Raw genomic sequence first — 24,035 nt, forward strand, 5'->3', positions numbered from 1 at the left:
ACTTTTATGCTCCATCTGCTTTGCAATAAAGGCCAGCATTCCATTTGCCTTCCTAATTACTTGCTGTACCTGCATACTAACTTTTTGTGATTCATGTACAAAGACACCCAGATCCCTCTACCACAGCATTCTGCAGTCTTTCTCCATGTATGTAATATTCTGTTTTTCTATTCTTCCTGCCAAAGTGGACAACCTCACATTTTCCCACATTATACTCCATCTGCCGAATTTTTGTCCATGCACATAACCTATCTATATCCCTTTGCAGACACTTTGTGTCCTCCTCACAACTTGCTTTCCTACCTTTGTATCGTCTGCAAATTTTGGCTGCAATACACTCTGTCCCTTCCTTCAAGTCATTACTATAGGTCGTAAATAGTTGAGGCTCCAGCACTGATCCCTGTGGCACTCCACTAGTTACAGTTTGCCAACCTGAAAATGCCCCATTTATCCAGACTCTCTGTTTCCTGTTAGTTAACCAATCCTCTATGCATGTGAATATATAACGCCCAACACCATGAGCTCTTAGCTCGTGTAGTAACCTTTTATGTGGCACCTTATTAAATGCCTTTTGGAAATCCAAATGCACTACATCTACTGGTTCCCCTTTATCCACTCTACTCGTTACATCCTCAAATAACTAATAAATTTGTCAATCTTCATGGTGTTGGTAAATTTGAAGCACTGCACTGACCTTAATTGTGTTTTCTAGTTTTCTGAAGGTGCTGACTTGTGCAAGCACACAGATCTACAGATATCATCTCTCCAGTATCTCATCAAGTTGGCTCTTGTATGTTAAGCCATGACAGGATTGTCTGCAGGTTACTTGTCCACTGCCTGACTCCTATTTTTCATCTTTCCATTGCCCTGCCTTCTTATCTGGACATCCTGTGCTGCAGATCTTGGCCCTATCTTTAACTGAGTAGCCATAAATCCCACCTGATTTTTGATTCCCCTTTTCCCTTCCCCTGCTCCCCATTTCCAAATCCCACTGGCCTGCACATCAGGTTTCAATTGTGTTGACTGGAATGACATTTTAAATCAGGTTTGACAGTTTGCTTTGTTTTTACACTGTGTCACATGATTATGACCTGATAACGTTACATGATGCTTTTTCTCATACTGCTCAAAAGCTGAATAGTCTTGAATGATCCTCTGATTACATTCCCACTTAAAAGCTGAATTTCATCTTAAGATCATTGTGAATTTCTAGTTGCATTTCTTAAATGTGTGCAAAGTGACCTTTTGTTTTAAATGTTGGCAATGGAGAAAGTCGAGAGTTACCAAGTTTTCAGAGTTGTGACACATTCAACTCAACTGTATGGAAGTGCAATTAAACGCAGATGATGCGGTGAATTTAAGATGGTGTATAGATAATTAACCTAAGTACTATCTGTATAAACGTGCTATTACCTCAACACACTGCAAACAACAGCAGATTATTTTTTTCATCCTCTATTTGAACACAAGTGTTGATTTAAAGGCGGTAGTAGGAAAGTTTAGGCAAACTGCTTTAAGTAACGGAAACAAAAAATGCTGGAAACACTCAACAGGTCTGGCAGCATCTGTGGAGAGAATAGACCGGCCTACATTTTGTCAGATATACCATTTGACCTTGACCTCAAATCTGTTGCTGAATGTAAAATGTTAAACATTCTTAAATTCCAACCTAACAGGAGTACGTATTGCCTGGCTTAAGTGTGTGTTTTTTGACTTCTCTAACAGATGAACGATATAATGGTCCCTGAATGACAGTACACATCATCTGTGACTCCATATATATATTTCTAAAGTTTTGATTTGATTTTATTGTACACACAGCAAGTAGGTGTCCATTAATGTGTTGGGGAATCAAACATTATTTTATGCACTTATGCAAAACAAAGCGTTCAATTTTATTATTTTTCTCTCTCCTCTTCCCCATCAGAACAAAGTCAAGGAGCCACTGTAAAAAAAAACAATTGAGGGGAAAGACAGTGGCACAGTGGTAATATCACTAAACTAGTAATCCAGAGGCCCAGGCGAATGTCCTGGGGATACGGGTTCAAATCCCACCGCGGCAGCTGGTGGAATTTCAATTCAATTAATTAATTCAAATGAAAGCTAGTCTCCATAATGGTGCCATGAAACTATCATTGATTGTCATAAAAACCCATCTGGTTCGCTAATGTCCTTTATGGAAGGAAATCAAATGGTTTGGCCTACAAGTGACTCCAGACCCACAGCAATGCGGTTGACTTGTAACTGCTGTCTGAAATGGCCTGGCTGGCTTGTCAAGGGCAATTAGGGGTGGGCAACAAATGCTGGCCTTGCTGGTGATGCCCACATCCCATGAAAGAATAAAAAAAGGCATGTGTAACAAAGCATAATCCTTTTACTGTTTCTTGTTTATCTTTCTAATCTTGATTTTTGAAGACTTTTTGCTTCTTATGCAATTAATCCACAGATTCCAACTGCCACTAACATTGTAGGCACAGAACAAATAATCAGTGTGACAAAATGTTTGATTTAAAATTAGCAGATCTCCTGTGTCATTGCTCGCTGTGAGTCGGGGGATACACTGGTTTGAAATAATGACATTCAATACAAATGGCACATTTGAGCAATGCTTAGTGCTCATGTTGTGAAACCTAACCTTAGAAACTGCTGACCTGAATGTCTTGATTGGTTGGCAGGCCAAAAGTGATTATTGGGGCTCCCCAGGCCTAAATTACACAGGCATTGACTGACACAAGATTGATATTAAACTGTTATAGACATGAAGTATAAATTTGGTGATTAGTGTTTTAACCTAACATAAAGCACTTAGCATGTAGTTTCTTTTCTCTTAGATAGGCCACAGGACATTGGAATTCTCAGTAGTTTAACTGGTGTACTTGAGAATTGTGGAACAGAAGGAGAAACACAGGTGGAAGTAAGTGATTCACTAAATATTGTGCTTGGGTGTGATTTCAAGCTGTAATCCTGTCAAAGCTTTACAATCAATGTCCTAAAATGGTTTGAATGTGTGGATATTGGAGATAAGTGTGGTAGATGTTTCATGTCCTTATGTGAGGAATTATGAAAAATGTTGGTTTTTCTATTGGCTTCCTTGAAGAGAAATGCAGGAAAAACAGTCCTCGCAATGTTGATTTCCTCAAGTGATTATGGATCAGCTCAGCACCTTGTTGTTTTCAAGAATAAGTTACTGAACCATCAAGTTTTGATGTTCTACTTGGTGCATTCATCAGCTGACAGGATTAGCTTTGTGAGGCAAAGTCCCCATTAATTTCCTCCATCGCTCATGTCACGTAGTTCAATGGCCAAGGCCATTATATTATATGGAAAAATTGCAAGGGGTCTGTGGGTAAACCTGTCTCCCTTTATAATGCTAAACCATTAACACCACAAGATCCATTTCCAGTCAGTGCTGAGTTAGCTGACCTCAGTGGAATGCTATAAATTGACCTAGGAACCCTTGAATTGTGGAAGGAAGTAATCGGCCAGAGTTCCCACTTCTAAATAAGAACCAATAACTTGCTGCTGGAAAGCGCTTGTGTGTTGCCTTTGGATGAAAATCAGATTGGGTGTAGCTGCGATGTTTCTGGTGTTTGAATAGTCTGCAAAAGCTCACTGTCTAAACTCACATGAGGACTGACCATTTGGTCGGGGTATTGAACAGTGTTCACTGTACAATACTCCAGAAAAAGTAAATGTCATCGGGAAAGTAATGTTTTAACCAACAATTGGATCTCCTAAACTGATTGAAATAGTAATGCTGAAGGTATGAATATGAGGATCTGTTTTAACTGAAGCTTATGCAGTTTCATCTAGTGGTAGAAGTCTAAAACTGGGGTCAATAAATGTAAGATAGTCACAAATGAATCCAATAAAGCATTCAAGAGAAACTTCTTTAACCAAAGACTGGTTAGAAAATGGAAGTTGCTACCACATGGAGGTTGTTGAGGCAAAATAGCATAGATGCCTTTTATGGGATAAGCTAGATAAACACACGAGAGAGAGAGAAGGGAATAGAAAGATATGCTGATAGGATGAGATGCATTAGGCTTGTGTGGAGCATAAACACCAACATGGACAAGTTGGGCTGAATGACCTGTTGCTGTGCTGTCCATTCTATACAAGGATGCGTCCCCAGGTTTGGTTATGCATCACAAAGTTGGTGCCCAGGTAAGAAGTGTGCAATACAACATAGTAAACTTACTGTTATAGATCTGTACTTTTTAATCAATTCTGTTTAATACAGTACCACAGCCTTACAGAACCCAATGCTGAATCACTTGCAGAAGACAGCGATAGGGTGACAGCTGTTCAGACAGACAGTGTCATAGGTATGAAAATCCCATTCCTCTTAAATTTCGCGAAGTACTGCTTTTTTAAAATCAGTATTTGGCTGATCTGTTTGTTTGTTTACCTAGTAGATCCAATGCTACATCTGGATATCCAAGAACTCGCCACCCTTACCACAGGCGAAGTTGACTGTGAAAACTTTGAGCGATTATTTGAGAAGCTGAAGGAAATGAAAGGTTGGTTTTGCATTTGGAAACAGTTTTCACAAAGACAATAAAAATTAATCATATTGACACATATCTCAAATCAGCTGTTGTGAGAGTGTTCTGTTTGCCTTAAGTTGAGTTGTTCCAGCTCTATCCTAGAGGAAATTAGGACATTGGTGTGATAAAATGTACACTTAAAGATGAACTACTTGTAGCTGGTTGAAATTTACAATTTATATACTGTCTGTTCGACATGAATGAGTCACTGAGCGCATTTAATAAGGCAATATTATTTTTATGATGGGCTGCTACATCTAAATCAGTTGAAGTTATAGTTTCTATCTCTGTGGTTGCTCAGAGCTAGAGATGGTTCTCGGATGCCTTTGAGGGGGAAGGGTGGAGGAAAGGAAGGTAAGAATTGTAGCTGAAGTGTACATTGCTGGCACAAGAGTAATCGTCTGGGAATCCTTCCAGCTCATTGTGTAATATTCCTTGTTTTATATTGACAGACAAAGCAGCAACGTTGCCTCATGAGCAAAGAAAACTACATGCAGAAAAGGTAAAGATCTGCAGACTTTAAACAAAACGACAGGTGTTTGCATATTATGACAGATTTCCAATGGTATTGCTCATGGAGTAAGTCAGGATATGTCAGCACTCATTATCTGAAGCATTGCAACTAAATTATGACTAAGTAAAAGTGATGTTGCAGAAATGTGCACTGCACACATGACTTAATATATTGCAGATATTTTGGCTGGGGAGGCTGTTGTCAGACTGACCTTTGTGAACTGCTGTTTTGCAATTCTCCTCATGAGCCATCTAGTCTTAATTCTCACTCCTGTTCACTCCCCATATCCGTTCTTCTCGGGCAACTATCTAATTCCTTTTTTAATAATTTATTGAGTCTGTGTCAACAACAGTTTGTGGCAGAGAATTCTCACCATCCTCGCTTTTTGTCAAAGTTCCCTTTGAACTGTTGTGATTAATTTTAAATTTGTGCCCTCTCATTACCATCTCTTGGACCAGTGGAAACAATTATCGCAAGCTCTAACTCAAGGCTTTCTTAACTGTAACCCTCATCTCTGAGAATATCCCAGTTGAATCTGGGCTGCATGTTTTCCATTGCTTTTATATCTTTAATGGAGACCCCAAAACTGTACACATGCGCTGTTAAATAAACTTTCAATCATTTACAATAGTTCATTCAGTGAGTGGCCACCTTGTAGAGCAGCTATTTGGCATTAATGCCAATGCATGGAGTATTATAGCTGATGGTAAAAGGACAAAATGCTGCCCCAAACGCATTGGGGGTATTGTCCTTGATTGAGATAGTCAATCTTAAAAGTCAATTCAGAATCTTAAGTCAGAGAAAGTCATGATCAAATTGTACAGTGTTCTAGTCAGACCATATGCTGAGCATTGCATCAGTTCTGGTCACCAACCACAGAGGCTGCATTCATGTGCTGGAAATAGTGCAGGAGAGAGGCATGAAGCATTCCTCATGTCAAGGATATTGAGTTATGAAGAAATACTCGAGAAACTTGGAATGCAAGATAGTAATATACAATGGATGGTAGGACCTTGGGAAGTACAGTGGGTCAGAGGGACCTTGGTGTACTTGTCCATAGATCACTGAAGGCAGCAGCACAGGTAGATGAGGTGGTTAGGAAGGTATATGGGATACTTGCCTTTATTAGCCGAGGCATAGAATTTAAGAGCAGGGAGGTTATGATGGAGCTGTATAAAACACTAGTTAGGCCACAGCTGGAGTACTGTGTACGTTCTGGTCGCCACACGATAGGAAGGTTGTGATTGCACTGGAGAGGGTGCAGAGGAGATTCACCAAGATATTGCCTAGGCTGGAGCATTTCAGCTATGTTTTCCTTAGAGCAGAGAAGGCTGAGGGACCTGATTGAAGTATACAAAATAATGAGGGGCATAGATTGGGTAGATCGGAAGAAACTTTTTCCCTTAGTGGAGGTGTCAATAACCGGGGGCATAGATTTAAGGTAAGGGGCAGGAGGTTCAGAGGGGATTTGAGGAAAAAAAATTTCACCCAGAGAGTGGTTGAAATCTGGACACACTGCCTGAAGGGGTGGTAGAGGCAGGAACCCTCACAACATTTAAGAAGTATTTAGATGAATGCTTGAAACGCCATAGCATACAAGGCTACGGGCCAAGTGCTGGAAAATGGGATTAGAATAGATGGGTGCTTGATGGCTAGCATGGACGCCACTGGTCGAAGGGCCTGTTTCTGTCATGTATAGCTCTATGACTAGTAAGAAGAATGGAAGAGGTAATACAGAACAAAAAGAAAAATTCCAGGAGCAGAGAAAGGGTTACACTTTAAAATACTGTAGGGCAAATTAAGGACTGATCAGGAAATTCTTATTCACAGTGTTCAATGTTTGGAATAGTTTTCCAGATGGAGTAATGGAAATGCAAACTCTGAACGTGTTTAAGAAACGGCTAATGGGGGACTTCAGGATCTTTCTGGATAGATGAATTTAAATTGGCCTAGTGGCCTTCCTCATCCATAACTATCTTGTGATGAGTTTCTACTGTGTAAAATGTTATGAATAATGAATATCCAAATACTGAAGTGTTGAAGGTTCAGAAGTACTTACAGAAAATGTTGAAAATTCATGGCTAGTACATCTCAAAGAACGGAGTAATGTTTTAGGGTCTTTACTCAAAACTCTACACTTCGGAGGCTAAAGAACTTTCTGTCTATTTCCAGCACACTTTTTTAAAATTTTATTTCCGATTTCTTCAGATTTTCAGTTTTTCCTATTTGTCTCCGATGGAGAGTACCCAACATTTTTCATCCCATTTCTTGTCTCTTCTTTCTCCCCATCACTCATCAAGTCAGGTGTCCATGTGCAAAATACTCATAAGGCCCAAATAAGCGTTTACTTGAAGGCAGTATTGTTATCCTGGAGATCCACACACACAAGCTGGCAAGATCGATTTTTATTGAAGTTCAGTTGCTGCAGGCCAGCTGAACTGTTTGGCCAAGCTGGCTAAAGAATTTACTGACTTGCACTAGCATTTGTTTCAAAATATGAGTAATTTTATGTCTTGTTTACTTATGGCTACTCTCGCTTTCTCAAGCTGCCCCCTTATAACATTGTCTCATGCTCATCCTGTTTACAGTGAAGATGAGCAACAGTTTACAGATTTCAGCGGGGGTGTGTTTTATATTCACACATCTCTCCCTATTTCATTTGACAGGTTGCTAAAGCTTTTTGGATGGCCATTGGTGGAGACAGAGAAGAGATTGAGGAGCCGTCTGATGAAGAGAATGACTAAGGGCTTGGTCATTTTGTGGTTTTCCACATGAAAGATTTTATTTTGTGTATCAGCCCATGTTCTGCTTGCATCTCTTGCTAGACGTTTCATTCCCAGGGTGGCTGAGTCAATATTCTTCATGCAACTGCAGAGTCAACTAAAAGATAAGATATGGATCTTTATCTGTGTTTTCCCCTATCTCAATTGTACTTATTAGACTAAACATCTGAGCTAAGAAGCCCCGTGGGAAGATGCACTGCCTCTGCCCCCTTTCTCGATACACCACCCTCCAAGATCCTGGACATTGGTTACATGAACTGGTACTAGTTTGAGTATGTTTTGAGCCTTCCCTTTCCTAGTGCAGTCAGTCTTACCCAGAGGCTCTGCTCTATTTTTACTAAGCAGATAGGATTTTGTATGGAGCAGCTGTTTCATTCATGCACTTCATTTCATTGCTGGAGTAGTACACTTATGATAAGTGTTAGTGCAGTATCCAGTACCACACCAATATTAAACACCAAGAATGCAGTAGGTCTTAAAAGAAATTTGTTATAGATTCAGCGTAAAAGCTCTGATTAACTGGTTCATTTGCACTGTAGGCAATGAACGTAGTTAACAGCCATGATTTTGGTGCTGCTTGAAAATGTACACATTTCAGTGTGTTGTGAAATGTGCAGAGATTAGCATAAAATAAACCAATCTAGTATAAAGTTAAGTAATTTGCATGTAGAAAATAAACTTATAAATATGTCTTCATTCCTTGTATGTTTGAGAAACTACCCCTAAAGAATTTTGCTACCTATCAAGCACAAGTGTAATAACATGGGAATAACCACATGATTCTGATAGGTATTTTTAGTGTCTCCCTTTGGAAAAAGATGGAAATGCAAGCAGATAGGAAAATTACACTGCTGCCAATCAATACTTCACATATCAATGGAGCAAGAAACAATAATCTCTTCTACATAGATAATCGGTTTTTAAATTGGCTTCTTTAATGTTGGGTTCTATTCCTTTTGCAGTTGACTGGTTGAAAATGACATTCCAGTTGAGGAATGTGGTGGTACAGAGTTGTAAACCCCTCTCACCTATGGAAGCTGCCTTCAAATCCACTCCCAGAGACAGATGGCGTGAACGGGTGTCTCATCTGTCTGCAAAGGTATTGTGTGAAATCAGCTTAGGCTATCTGATCCAGTTCCTAGTGGGCATATACCCACTGCTCCTAACTGGATGCTAAATTGGCTTAGAAACAACAGGATGATGTGGGAAATGAGAAAAATATGGCCTTGGTATGATAGGAAGTGTACTTGAGGTTGGTGTCGCAGTATATGATTGGGAACTATACTCTGCTTTTAATCTTGCTACCGCTTATGTAAGAGTGCTGGATGCCCAAAATGGAGAAATGTTCCATTTCTCAATGCTAACTGACAGCCCTCACCTCTGAGCCAAATAAGTTATAAACCACCATGACAAACAAATGAATATTTTATCAGAATTTCACAAGAAACCATTTAAATAGAATGTTAGCTGATCAAAAACACTTATCTTTATTGAATGGTGTAGAAATTAAATTAATTTTATCTGTGTGTATATATATCTCCTTGCTTGTGCTTCCTGTCGAGTCGTCTTTTAATATGAAAGATTGTATCCTATTTAAGAACGGAAAAGGGTTCCTGCTCCTAAGCGACCAGGTGGGGCTCAGCTGTTATCCCCTCCAGTCACTTGCTGTCCTATTCGTCCATCACCCTTCTTGACCTGCACTGGCTTTCAGTCCAATGCTCAAGTTTACAACTCATTTTTTATGCTTAAATCTCTCTCTGTGGCCTCCCTATCTCACCTCTTGCAGCCCAACAAAGACACCCCCCCCCCCCCAACTCTTATTGACTCCATTATGCTTTTCTGCATCCTACCATTGGTAGCTAAGCCTTCATCTGCCTTGAATCTCTGGGATCCCCTTCCTAAATCCCTTTCTCTCTCCAACAGCTGTTCCTTTTAAGACCTTCCTTAAGACCAACCTATATTAAACAAACGAAATTTTTCTTCTCTGCTTTGGTATCCATTTTTCTTTACATCTCTGTGCCTTGAGATGTTTTTCTGCATTAAAGGTACAATTGAAAGTTACTAGGTTCATTGTTGTCTAGCTCACCCATGTATAGCCACTTGGGTGTAGTCCTGGGAGATAGCTGACACCTATAGAATTGCATGAGTTGGTTCATTCTTGACAGGAGGAAAAGATATTGGATTAGCAGACTTAAAAAAATGTTTTAGCATGCAGTATTTGGATAAATGGAATATGTGGCAACTATGGTGCAAGTTAAGTTGGACTTTCTTGTCAAAACCAGGGACCTCAAGCTAACATTGAGATTTTCAATATTGTAAAGGGACTTGATAGAACTGATCTGACAAATGTTTCGCTATGGCAAGCGTTCAAAAACAAGTTGCAAGCTCCATATAAGAAGGGAAGTTTTATTGGAAACATCAGTAGAAATTTGGAATAAATTACTGTAAAAGACAATTGAAACTGTGTTCATGAGATAACTACAACAGCAATTCTCATTTTGGGTGTTTTAATTTCCTCTGGTAAAACTGATTATTGTGAGAGTTTGGCAGCATCCTTGAATCTTGAGACAGAAGGTTGTGGGTCCAATCCTCAATCCCAGACTTGATGCTGCACTGTTGGAGGTGCTCCTTTTTAGATGAGACATCAAACCAAGACTGTTCTGGTTCATATGGACACCAATGATTCCATGGCCCTTCTTGAAGAGCAGGGAGTTCTCTTGGTTTCTTTTCCAATATTTCCCCCCTAAACTCACCATCTGCAAAACTGCTGAAATAACTATTCATCTCATCGTTGTTGGGGGATCTTGCTGTGCACATTATGGTTGCTGTGTTAACTACGTAAGTGAATGCACTTCAACAAATTCATTGTCTGAAGCACTATAGGATGTTTGAGATGTGATCAGGCTCTATATAAATGCAAGTCTTTGTTCAAGTAAAATTGCTCTGAGTAATATTTTAATGCAGTGATTAACCCAGTGCAAAGGAATTTTATACAAACCATTATGCAATGAGACTTCAATATCTGGATGTGTTTTTGGAGGGAAGTGGGATTGAGGTAAGTGAGGAGTTGATCTCCTAAAAAGAGGCAGAATTTTTGCCCCATGTCATTTTCCTTAAAAAAAAAACATATAGCACTGATCAATGAACCTATGATTAATGCTGACAATTTAATACCATCTTTTGGCAATTTCTGTATAAATGGACTTTATTTCTTTGGTTAGCAAAGGGGCTTGGTCACAAACCTGTAGTATAGTTAAAAAGCATGGTCTACCATTGTAGCATCCATGCATGTAACTAGGCATGATGTGAGGGTGCATACAGTACCTATCTGTACGTAATACTCAATGGTTTCCTTGTGTGTTTTTTTTTTCCCGAATGTGCAGAAAAGGATGGCATAGGACTTTGATGAGGAGCTCTTACCCTCCAATTTCACTTCTCTGTAAACCTTCGTCTGTAACCATACAGACAAATAAAGTTCCCAAGTTTGATTCTGGTTGGTTATCTGAGCAGATGCACTTAATCTTTGTCACTTGGTAATGGTGAGGAGTGAAAAGAAATATAACCACATTCCTGCTCCTGATCACAATCCAATCGGACCCTGCCCTAGTTTGAATATTGAATGAAGACACAGTTGAGTTTGGCTTTGAAAGTCCGTTGTTCAATTATGTGGGACCAACATCACTGTTTAAGCTTGCACATGAAGACTGCTTGTGTAAAGTATCCAGTACTGCAGGGACACATGGAACAATAGCCTACAAAGTCCAAAGATGAGCATTGAATATTTGGGTTTAAGAAATATGTAGTTGTTCTCTGCCCCTAAGAAGGCAGTAATTTCCCTAAAACCATGAATAGTTGATATAACAAACATTACCCCAATTGTCATTTGGTAACATGATAAAATGAACTTTAATAACATTGAAACATTTACATAAATGGAAAAGGGTTTTTTGGCTATCTCTGAACACTTTAAAGTAGAAAACAGAAACAATGTACAAGAAAGCACCTTTTTTTGTAAAATGTGAAAGTTGTACAGCATTGTCTGTTGGAACTAAATAGCTTAATGCTACTTGGAGAAATTCACAAGTTACCTCTAAAGAACGTGGTAAAATGTTGATGCAGATCACAGGGTAGTCAATCTAAACTGCCTCCATGGCCTAGAAAACTGTAGACATAGGTGTTCAATTGCCGGCTGATTTTTTTTTTGTAAAAAATTTGTTTGCAGAATCACATTATGTTTCATTAAATAAAAAAATACACACAGCCATGGGACAGCTTTATTTTTGACTCCGAGTTATCACTATTCCACTGTTGTAAGCATCGCAGATGCTGTTGTGGAGGGTGCTTCATGCCATGATGCACTGCACCACAAAGCATGCTCAGTTAGGTTAAGTCCAAAAGTAGATCCATTGAAGTTGGTCTCATCTGTTTAAACATCCATACTATATGAGAACCTCTTCAATACAGTGCTTTAACCCACCTTGCATAAAATTATTCCCTTTTATTAGATCAGAAGCTCTCAGACCAGTAAAACAAACTATTACAAATGTAGTCATATTATCTCCATGGAACTTAGGTGAGATTATTTTCCAGTGTCCATAGCCAATGTTTGAGGAGGAATGGTCTACCCAAGTTTACCTTTTATTCCTTGACTGCAGGCTGTTTGATGCAGGGCAGCAGCATACCCTAATTTTGCCCTCATGCAAGATGATGCTTGGGGTGCCACATAGCTAATTTAGCTCTCAGGCATTTGGGGAGTGGTTCTGTAGCTGAACTGAGGCTGTGTAACCTGCAGTTCACATTGAGAATTTGCAGCATACATAAGTGCTTGTTGCGGTAAACATCTAAAGCTGGGTGGACATCAGGATTTCATGATTCAACACTCACTTTTATAACTGCAGCCCGGTCCAATTCTGTTTGGGGGTTTTCTCTCTCTTAAATCACACTTGATTGGGGGACTGGTATAAAACAGCTGTAATATGACGTCAGTACAGATTTCTTCCTTTAAAATGTAATGCCAGGAATCAAAATAGCTAAATCTACACTGTCATCCATACCTTCCACCAGAAGCACAATTTTTTGGGTGGTTTCCAGGGGTTGGCAACGTGTCCGTGGTAAAAGATTTTGGAGTGCGTAGCTGGTAATTTCAGGGATGAGAAATTTCCCATTGGTGGCTTCTTCCAGACCAGTCCGACTAACAAAAATTGCAGCTGCCAGTTTCGCAACTGACAGGTGCTTAGAGCAGAGACAGCGCGTCTGAACCTCGGACAACTTCCTGCTTTTCCGGTGGGTTGCGATTTTTAAATTTTTTTTTGTTTAAAAGCCCACCCAAAACTACAAACTTTGTTCAAGGTTCGGAAATGCTGTCTCTGTGCTAAGTACTGACAGCTGCAATTTGTTTATTTTTTTTAAACTGACCAACCACAAAGCTGAGTCTTCCCACTCTCCACACCCACCCCCCCCAAAACCCCTGACAGTTGCAGAGAGAGGGGAGAGGGATGACACAGAGACAGACAGCGATCAAGATCACTCCTGACAGATGGACGTCTATCCGGAATACTCCGCATCGCTACAAGAAGTGTATAGGCAAACGCATGCCAGCTATGTCACTAAATCAGTGTCTAACATAGTGACCAGAAAAAATGCCAATAAATTCATCTTACTTTAAGCTTCTTCACAAAAATGCACCATTGTTGTTTTGATTTATGGTAGGATAAATTTTTAATGCCTTTATCTTTCTGAAATTGTCTCATCAGCCCCCTATGTTAAGACAAAAATTGTAATGTGCCCACCACCCCCCCCCCCCCCCAAACCCAGACACCCTTGCTTCAAGCCTTTAACCTTGTTTTTTAAAATAACCTAGCAGCAAAAGTAATTACTGCACCTGGAGGGTGAAGCTGGAACTTCCCTGCTGTGTACAGCTCAGTTCTTGCACGATCCACTGTTCAAAACAGACACTGATCCTATAAAAGTGCAGTACAAAGACTATTGGGATAGTGGATTCTGTTGCAGTCGGCAAGATTGCCTGTTGGTACTGCACATTTGTAACACCAGCCCAAGCCATTGGGTCCCTAAGCCTTGCCTCTACCAACCTGCATCTAAATTTTCCGGATTGAGGTATGTGGGATGTGTTGCATGCTTTGTTGGAAATACGCAGCAGGTCTGCGACCTTTCATCAGAACTGGCAAAGTTTAGAAAAGAATTAGGTTTTAAGCAAGTGAAGGGGAGGGGGTGAGGGAGAGAAGAAAGGGGAAGGTGTTTGATAGGGCAGAGGGAGGAGAGATTAAAAAATAAAGCTGTCCTGGGACAAAGGTATGTGTTAATGTCAGGGGAGTGTCTATGGATGTTATTTATATGGACTTCCAGAAGGCATTTGATAAAGTCCCACATAAGACACTGTTAACTAAGGTAGAAGCCCATAGAGTTGAGGGCAAATTATTGACTATTATTGGTTAGAAAGTTGGTTGAGTGGTAGGCTATAGAGTGGGGATAATGGTTAAGTACTCCGATTGGCAGGATGTAATTAATGGTGTCCCGCAGGGATCTGTGTTGGGGCCTCAATTATTCACAAACGACTTGGATGATGGCATAGTACGTCATATATCCAAATCTGCTGATGATGCAAAGTTAGGCGGCATTGTAGACAGTCTAGATAGCTTAAAATTGCAAAGAGATATTGACAGACTAGGTGAGTGGGCAAAACTGTGGCAGATGGATTTCAATGCGGGCAAGTGTGAGGTTATCTGTTTTGGACCAGAGCAGGGTACTTTCTAAATGGGAAGAGGTTAAGTACAGCGGATGTCCAAAGAGACTTGGGGGTTCAGGTGCATAGATCTTTAAAATGCCACGAGCAAGTGCAGAAAATAATCAAAAAGGCTAATGGAATGCTAGCCTTTATATCTAGAGGATTGGAGTATAAAGACAGAGGTTATGCTGCAGCTGTACAAAACCCTAGTTAGACCCCACTTGGAGTACTGTGAGCAGTTATGGGCACCACACCTTAGGAAGGATATATTGGCCTTGGACGAAGTGCAATGTATGTTTACAAGAATGATACCTGGACTACAGGGGTAAAAGTTACGAGGAGAGATTACACAAATTAGGCCTGTTTTAGGGTGATCTGATTGAAGTCTTCAAGATATTAACAGGAAAAGACAGAAGTCTGTGACCTCTCATCAGAACTGGTAAATCTGCTCTCATACCAACATTTCTGCCTTTGGCCTGCTCCAGTGTACATCAACACAAGCTCGAGCAGCAGCACCTGATCTTTCAATTTGGAGAGTGCCTGTCTCGCAGACTGAACATTGAGTTCAATAACTTCAGACCATGACTGGCCTCTTTTTAATATTTTATTTCTTTACCATGTGCCTGCTTTTCATGCATTCAGAGCTGTTCATTATTCCACTATTAACACTCTCTCTGGCCTGTCTCGAGAGAGAGAGAGAGAAAGAAACTATTTCTACTGGTTGGAGATTCTAAAACTAGGGGGCATAATCTAAAAATTAGGACCAGACCGTTCAGGAGAGATGTTAGGAAGCACTTCTTCACGCAAAGGGCGGTAGAGGTTTGGAACTCTCTCCCATAAACAGCAGTTGAAGCTAGAACAGTTGTTAATTTTAAATCTGAGATAGATTTTTGTTAAGCAAAGATATTGAGGGATATGAGCTAAAGGCAGGTATATGGAGTTAGGCCGCAGATCAGCCAGGATCTCCTTGAATGGCGGTTCAGGCTCGAGGGGCTGAATGGCCTACTCCTATCTTCCGATGCTTGTGGTGAAAGATATAGCATCAGTCGAGAGAGAGTGTTAATAGTGGAATAATGAACAGCTCTGACTGCATGAAAAGCAGGCACCTGAAGAAATAAGATATTAAAAAGAGGCCAGTCATGGTCTGACGTTATTGAACTTGACGTTCAGTCTGCGAGACTGGAGAGTGCCTAATTGAAAGATCAGGTGCCGCTGCTCGAGCTTGCGTTGATGTTCACTGGAACACTGGCGCAGGCCAAAGACAGAAATGTTGGCATGAGAGGTCACGGACCTAAAACGTTAACTTTGCTTCTCTCTCCACAGATGCTGCCAGACCTGCTGAGTATTACCAGTACTTTTTGTTTTGTTTCAGATTTCCAGGTTCTGCAGTACTTTGCTTTTATTTTAGTGCAGAAAATATGCTTGTGTGGATCTCAGTAACTAGAGAATCTCCCATAGCTTTGGCCATAATTGTTGGAGTATTTCCCTTAACATTGCATCTCTGATGCAGTAGATATAACTATGGATGTCCGGATCTTATGAAGCTCTCATTCAGTGATAGAAGGCTGTAGCTGCAGGCATGACTATCAGTGTGTGATAGACATACCACATTTATAGAAACTGAATGCTGGAAATAGCTCAGGCAGGATCTGTGGAGGGGGAAAGAGTCACCATTTCAGGTCGATGACCTTTTGCAAGTTCTGATGAAAGGTCTTTCACCTGAACTGTTACCTGTTCCTCATTCCACAGATGCTGCCTCACCTGCATATTTACAGCATTCTCAGTTTCAGATTTCCAGAATCTCCAGTGTTTTACACTGACTATTTTAAGAATCTCAAATGAATTTATAAAGGACTGAAATAAAAATGAGTGAGGGAGGGGCATTCAGTGGGAAAGTGTTGATGGGAAAAATCCACTCTTCTCATTAGTGTGTTGCTTTCCAGTGGCATTTTCTGAAGTACTGCTTCCCCAGCTTGTAGGCATCAGCTACTATGATAATCCTAGGAAATCCCAAGCAGACAGTTCTTATCTTTCTTGCGTGTATTTTTAAAAATAAACAAAAGCATGAAGATTGTGGAGTGCAATTAAAGATTTTTTTTTTAATGTATACATTAAAAGGTCTGTTTAAACTTCATTTAATCAGGCCTGGAATTTTCCTCCACAAAGAGTTAGTGTTACCAGCTGTTCAAGGAAACAAATGTCTGACAGGGAAAGAGTGAGTTTGTGGAGAGATGTCAAGCAAAATGGTTGGGAGAGTTTGTCCAAGGCAGCCCCCATACATTAACAACTGGCTGTTTCCAGTGCAGCATGGCTCCAGCTCTCAGATCAGCCTACATCCTAACTACTGCAAGATTGGTATTCTCTCCATCTGTTGCAACTGGGGCACAGGGAAGGCATAGCCCAGGATCACAGCGTGCCTCCAAAAGCTTGTATTACCAACTCAAGATTCTGCTATATGGCTGCTACTTTCCTCGGGCATTATTTTGAAGTGAGTATCCCAATGAAGGTTAAGAGCTGAAATGGTGTATGATGTATTTACACACCCCTTCCATGTCTCTCAAACTTAACAATTACTTTGCGGTGTTTGCCTAGTCATTGTGATCTTGCTACATGCAAAATGACAACTGCAAACAGCATTGTGGCAAATGACCAGTTAATGTGTTGGTTGAGCAATGAATGTTGGCGGGGACCACTTCTTTTGTATAGGAACATATAGCCTCAGTTTACCATCTCATCCAAAAGAAGGCACCTCCAACTGTACTTACCCAGAACTCCACCAAAGTAGTTATCTCGTACTGGTATTTGGCTTGAATTCACAACCTTCTGACTACAAACTGAGACAAGCTGACACATGATGAATATCTGTCAAAATTTCCCAGGTCTATCAGTAACATGGTGTTTTTGTATAACCTTATGGCTTGGTAGTACATTGACTTGGAATGAACATATATTGATGTATACCTTATATTCCTGTGTACAAGACATCCCATCCCTATCTTCCAGTCCAAAAATAAGACTCGTCATTATAAGAGTCCATATTTTTTGTTAAAACTGGGAATCTATATGTTTAAAAACTTTTTTAAAAATTTCATGGATATTGAAACAGCTGGAGATAGCTGAACTTAATGGATGCTTTTTTTTTTAAAAAAGCAAGGTCAAAAAGATGTTCCTAGCTTTGACCAGTAAATAAATACTGAAAACCAGGGGCTTTTGACTTGAGAGTTACCCTTTTGTTGTAATGAGAGAGAATTTATGATTGCCACGAGACTTTCTTGGAAAAGTAGTTTCACGTTGAGCTGTTCAAAGATGCTGGTTTTTAGATTAAAAGCAGGCAGTTGCAATCTGCATATGGATCTGCCAGGTGATAAGAAAACCAGATAATTGTTACCTCTCTTTGAAGAACCCCTGCTAGTGAAAAGTAAAAGCCTGTATGATGTGATATTCTTGTCTCCTGCATTTTTAAGAAACCCTGAATGCTTGGAGAAATTTTGCCTCTTTTTAAAAAAAAAAGGACTTTTGCATTGAATGTGTGTGAAAATTGACACCTGTTGCTGCATACCTGATGGAAAACCTATGTGAAGCTTTTGAATTTCTTTGAACACCTACCCAACACAGACTGTTCATCAACCTTGCCTGGAAAGAGTGACATCCAACTATTTGACTTTGGGACACCTCGCCAAAAAAAAGGGCTTCCTGCTAGATCATTGCAATTCAAGTATCTTTTTTATTCCTTTGAAACAGCTGTAAACAAAAATCCCTTTTTTAAAAAAAATGGTTAACCAGTTTTTGGATGTATGTGCGGAAGGGCTAGGATCATAATATGGGGCTTTAATATTTTGATTTGCGTATATATTTACTTCATTATTGGTTAAGCCTTGGTTTGATAATAAACAGTTCATTTTTGTTGTTGTGCTTTATTCTGGGAACAAAGAGTATCTGGCTGTTTCAGTAAGTGGGCAAATTTGATATGCTGTGACCTGTGGAGAAGTGGGACTGAATTAACAGTGCACTCCCCTGCCTCGGTCGTAACATTGTAGTCAGCACAGTAACCCAAATAGCAAAAAATGTTCCACACACTTCCATTGTAATACGACTAGGAGCTAAATGCCTGCTCGGGTCTGCAAAAATAAAAACCCGACCCAGCCATCAGTTAACTTATCTTACATTTTTCACTTTGTTGCTGATCTGCACAAGCTTAAAATAACGAATGAAACCACCTTTCTAATCCAAAAGTTAAATTAACATTGGAGCCACTTACCTGTGATGGGCTGTGTCGGACACGGTCTGAAAGCCGGACCCGGAAGTGCAACCCCAACCCAACCCGACACATGTCGTTGGGTAGCCGGCCTTTACTAGGAGCTGCAAAATGAACAGCATTGAACAGTCTGGAAAGCAGATCCATGTGAGTATGCCCCCCTCCCACCCCCATCCAGCACACTAACTCACATAGTATGAACCCCCCACCCACCCCTTAATCCCCAAAATAGAGGTAAATTGATATGCAAATATACACAATAATACTCGCATAAAACATCTGAGCACTTTACAAAGAAGAAGTGAACACCAAGCAGCAGGCGCAGAAAATTAGTTGGAAGAGAATTCGAAGGGGCGTGACTGCAAGTGGGAAATAAGAGTTCAGCTTAAAACAGTGAACTATTAGAATAAATCACCCTACAGTTCTATCTGCTTCACCCTCATTTTAGACGTAAATAGCTTCTCAACAGCAGGCTTAGGCCTGATAATCTTGTCGGTAAAGACACCATGCAGGTTTAATTCCTGACCTGTACTGTTAATTGATGTCAGCTGGGCAGATGATTCTGGAGTACAATGATCCTCCAGGGTTAAAGTAGGGATAACTATCAGTTAGCATTTCCTGTCTGGACTGGCATCCAATGATCCTTGTGTTATACACACACACACATCCGTAATAGAACTTGGCTGTGAATGGGAAATTGTCCCCCTTATACTCAGTATCTCACACATGAAAAACTAGCACTTGCGTGAGATAGTGGGAGTCTGTGGAAGAAAACTGGGGTAGGGAAGGGGAAATCACCTAACATTGCCTTAATAATTCTACCCATAGGTACTTTCCTTTGGTATGCTAATGTAAAAGTTACGGTGAAATTTCTATACTCCATTGCAAGGGACTAAAGTGCACTGTTTACAAAAGCACCAGGGCACAGATAACAATGCTCGAGAGCTTGGGCTAAACCGAAAGCACAACTGTTTTAAATAAATATTTAATTGAATATGCCAATTGTTTCAGTTCAGCAAAAGTCTCAATCTGTCCAGCGATGGAAACATGCTTGTGTTGCAAGTTTGAATTGGGCCGTTTCAGAAAAAAAACTACAGAAAAATAAAAAAACTGCAAAAGCAGCAAGTGAGGAAACATTAAAAAGAAATTCTGCATTTGTCTCCCTTTACTTTTTTGCCCCTCCCCCATATATTGACTGTTGCTAGGAATCAGTTCCACAGATATTAGCTGCTTTCCAGTACCTTGCCCAGGTTGTGGTAGCCAGAAGAGTGAGTGTTGAGGGTGTCACAGTAGTGCCCTGCCATTGTAGCCCCACTCCCTGCCTTTACAATGACAAACTCAGCAGCAGGAACCCTGGCTGATCTCTCCCCAAGCAACATCCTAGGGACAGTAAAGTCAACTTTTGTGCCATAAGCACCACTCTGAGATCAGTTAACACCATACTAATCTGGGGTCTTCTTGGTCTGTACGAGCCTGTTCAGCACAGCTATCAGACAGCCCATCAGTGCCACATTTTTACTGGAGGTAAATGTTATGCAATTGCTGCAGCCAGTTCCAGGATTTTGGGGGGGGGGGGGGGGGGGGGGGGGGGGGGTCATCATTTAGAGTCCGGCTTAACCAATAAATATTTGCCGCTCTGCACCTTGTATTTATATAGCGCCTTTAGAAAAAAAATACCAAGGTGCATTATTGAGTCCAAAGAAAAAGTTATCAGCGTAGATTGGATTGTTCAAAAATAACAACTCCCAGCCACTATAACTAAGTGCTTGAAATCTGTTTCAACTTTGACTAGAAAAGCAGAAAGTTGTAAAAGCGGTTGGTTAGTGTACAAGTCAAATCTTTGTAATACAAGTAGAAACACAATAGAAAAAGGTAACTGGCAGAAGAAATCACAAGCTTCCAGTACATTGGTGATGAGAATATGTCCTGGGAAGGGCATCTCCGTTCCCCAATCCCCAACAGTTGGTGGTGTTATACAGCGGTGGGGCCTGCTGAACTATCATGGGTTCAAAACCACCGAGTATGGTGAGAACGGGCTGATTTGAATAGAACAGTTGCAATAGTATCTTACTTCTGAGTGTAACAATTGGCTCAAGTTACCACGGCGATTACAGGTGGGAACCAGCCTTCTTCCCAGGCGTGACCATCAAAGGTTCCACAAGAATGTTAAAGAATAAAAACTAGAAAGAGCAAGATCAATTTGTCTCTAGGCAACTGTACTATTTGTTCTAGTTGTAGAGACAGGACATTAAAAAGTCAACTAATACAACAAAATGGCCAGACCTACAGTTGGCACAAAAGGACTGCTGACAAATTTGCCATGTGGCAAAAAAAAGTTTTCTCCAGTAGAAAAAGAATTGAAAATTCATGTTTTTCTTTTTTGTTGTTATTTTGCATTTTCCCGTGTAAATATTTCCCAACAGCATTGCCACAGAAAGTGCTTACAGTTATCATGGGGAAGTGGCAAAGATGGTACCTGGTATCATTGCAGAAGAAGCACCAGCAGTGGGCACTGCAAGTGACAATTTTTTCTTTTCTTGCTGTTGTTTCACTTTTCTATAAATTAACAGCTACAGCTAGGCCAGTAAAATTTGGCAGGTGTCTTCCCTGAGAATAAAACCAATCTTTTACGACATGCTTGAACAGCGAATGGCCGGTGATCCCATCTGGGTGAGGACTTTGTCCAGCCACTGCAGAGGTCCATTCAGGTGAAGCTCGATCCAGCAGGGGGTACTGGTCACTGTCTGGCGTCTACAGAGATAAAAGGTAGATCATAAAAATGTACACACATGGAGAACTTTAAGATGGACTTTCTCTCTCTTCCCCCACCAATTCTCAAAAGTACATTCTATCTCCATCAATAATATTTTATACTTTGCTTAGGAAGTGGTCTTCGCAAGAAAGTCTTGCATTTATCGAGCACCTCATCACATTTCAGAAATTTCCAGATTATCTGGTCATTATTACATTGCTGTGTGCAAATTGGCTGCCCCAGTTCCTACATTACAACAGCGACCAAACCTTAAAAGTACTTTAGGGTGTTCTGAGGTTGTGAAAGGTTGTTTCAAACGTCCCTAATAAGAAGAACTTTAATGATAGCTGAACCACATGAACTGCAAGTTGGAAAACATGAATATAAAGGAACATTATCAGACAAAAGGTTTTGGATTGGGGGAGCACGAATTGTAGTAAAATAAGGCAGGATCTGGCCAAGGTAGACAAGGTAGTTACTTGTCTGGAAATCTACAGAAGAGCAGTGGGGGACATTCAAAAAGAAAATGGGGAGGGTACAGGCCCAACATGTTCCCTCTAGGGTAATAGGTAGGAGCAACAAGCCCAGAGAACCATGGATGACCAGAAATATTCAGGGTACGATGAGAAGGAAAAGAGAGGCTTTTAGCAAATACAAGGAGAGCAAATCAATGGAAGTATTAGTGGAGTACAGAAAGTGTAGGATGGAGCTTAAGAAAGCAATTAGGAGAGCAAAGAGGGGATATGAGAAAGCTCTCGCTGGTAAAAGTAGGGAAAATCCCAAGATATTCTATAAGTATATCAACGGGAAGAGGATAACCAGGGAAAGAGTAGGACCCATTAGGGACCAAGGGGGAAATTTGTGGGTGGAGCCAGAGGACATTGGTAGGGTGTTGAACGAATACTTCACATCTGTCTTCACCCAAGAGAATGAGGAAGTAGATATGGAACTGAGAGAGAGACTGTGAGGTTCTTGAGCAAATTGTCATAGGGAGTGACAAGGTATTGGAGGTTTTGCAGGCTTAAAAGTGGACAAATCTCCAGGTCCAGACGATTTGTGTCCCAGGATGCTGTGGGAGGCAAGGGTGGAGATTGCAGGGGTTCTGACCCTAATTTTTAATTCCTCTCTGGCCACGGGGGAGGTGCCAGAGGACTGTAGAACAGCTAATGTGGTCCCACTATTTAAGAAAGGTTGTAGAGATAAGCCAGGGAACTACAGACCAGTGAGTCTCACGTCAGTGGTAGGGAAACTATTGGAGAAAATTCTGAAGGAGAGAATCTATCACCATTTGGAGAGGCAAAATTTGATTAGGAATAGTCAGCATGGCTTTGTCAGAGGGAGGTCATGCCTAACAAATTTGATTACATTTTTTGAGCATGTGGCCAGGTGTGTAGATGAGGGTAGTGCAGTTGATGTAGTTTACATGGATTTCAGCAAAGCCTTTGACAAGGTCCCACATGGGAGACTTATCAAGAAAGCAAATTAGAATTTAGAATTAGAATTAGAACATTACAGCGCAGTACAGGCCCTTCGGCACTCGATGTTGCGCCGACCATCTGACCTACACTATTCCATTTTCATCCATATGTCTATCCAATGACCACTTAAATGCCCTTAAAGTTGGCGAGTCTACTACTGTTGCAGGCAGGGCGTTCCACGCCCCTACTACTCTCTGCGTAAAGAAACTACCTCTGACATCTGTCCTATATCTATCACCCCTCAACTTAAAGCTATGTCCCCTCGTGTTTGCCATCATCATCCGAGGAAAAAGACTCTCACTATCCACCCTATCTAACCCTCTGATTATCTTGTATGTCTCTATTAAGTCACCTCTCCTCCTCCTTCTCTCTAACGAAAACAACCCCAAGTCCCTCAGCCTTTCCTCGTAAGACCTTCCCTCCATACCAGGCAACATCCTAGTAAATCTCCTCTGCACCCTTTCCAAAGCTTCCACATCCTTCCTATAATGCGGTGACCAGAACTGCACGCAATACTCAAGGTGCGGCCTCACCAGAGTTTTGTACAGCTGCATCATGACCTCGTGGCTCCGAAACTCGATCCCCCTACTAATAAAAGCTAACACACCATATGCCTTCTTAACAGCCCTATTAACCTGGGTAGCAACTTTCAGGGATTTATGTACCTGGACACCAAGATCTCTCTGCTCATCTACACTACCAAGAATCTTCCCATTAGCCCAGTACTCTGCATTGCTGTTACTCCTTCCAAAGTGAATCACCTCACACTTCTCCGCATTAAACTCCATTTGCCATCTCTCAGCCCAGCTCTGCAGCCTATCTATGTCCCTCTGTACCCTACAACACCCTTCGACACTATCCACAACTCCACCGACCTTCGTGTCATCCGCAAATTTACTAACCCACCCTTCTACACCTCATCCAGGTCATTTATAAAAATGACAAACAGCAGTGGCCCCAA

The 24,035-nt window shown here is 40.8% G+C and overlaps 2 protein-coding genes across 4 annotated transcripts in view; one reads left to right on the plus strand and one right to left on the minus strand.

Moving 5' to 3' along the window:
• Window positions 1-8,543, plus strand: part of aagab (alpha and gamma adaptin binding protein) — a 40,401-nt gene extending 31,858 nt beyond the window's left edge. Inside the window, exons 6-10 of one of the 2 annotated variants that reach the window (XM_068018171.1) lie at window positions 2,832-2,914; window positions 4,244-4,328; window positions 4,419-4,523; window positions 5,003-5,052; window positions 7,731-8,543. In XM_068018171.1, the coding sequence (XP_067874272.1) occupies window positions 2,832-2,914; window positions 4,244-4,328; window positions 4,419-4,523; window positions 5,003-5,052; window positions 7,731-7,808 (401 nt within the window). In that variant the 3' untranslated portion in view covers window positions 7,809-8,543. Of the gene's footprint in view, window positions 1-2,831; window positions 2,915-4,243; window positions 4,329-4,415; window positions 4,524-5,002; window positions 5,053-7,730 lie in introns of both variants that reach the window. The other variant, XM_068018170.1, reaches the window with a different exon arrangement.
• Window positions 8,544-20,426: 11,883 nt separating this feature from the next.
• The window catches only part of smad3b (SMAD family member 3b), a 124,262-nt gene continuing 120,653 nt past the window's right edge, over window positions 20,427-24,035 (minus strand). For both annotated transcript variants that reach the window (XM_068018169.1, XM_068018168.1), the window contains one exon: window positions 20,427-21,595. In XM_068018169.1, coding sequence (XP_067874270.1) covers window positions 21,472-21,595 — 124 coding nt within the window. In that variant the 3' untranslated portion in view covers window positions 20,427-21,471. The remainder of the gene's footprint in view (window positions 21,596-24,035) is intronic.

Source organism: Heterodontus francisci, chromosome 38, assembly GCF_036365525.1.
Source record: "Heterodontus francisci isolate sHetFra1 chromosome 38, sHetFra1.hap1, whole genome shotgun sequence".
Classification (NCBI taxonomy): Eukaryota; Metazoa; Chordata; class Chondrichthyes; order Heterodontiformes; family Heterodontidae; genus Heterodontus; species Heterodontus francisci.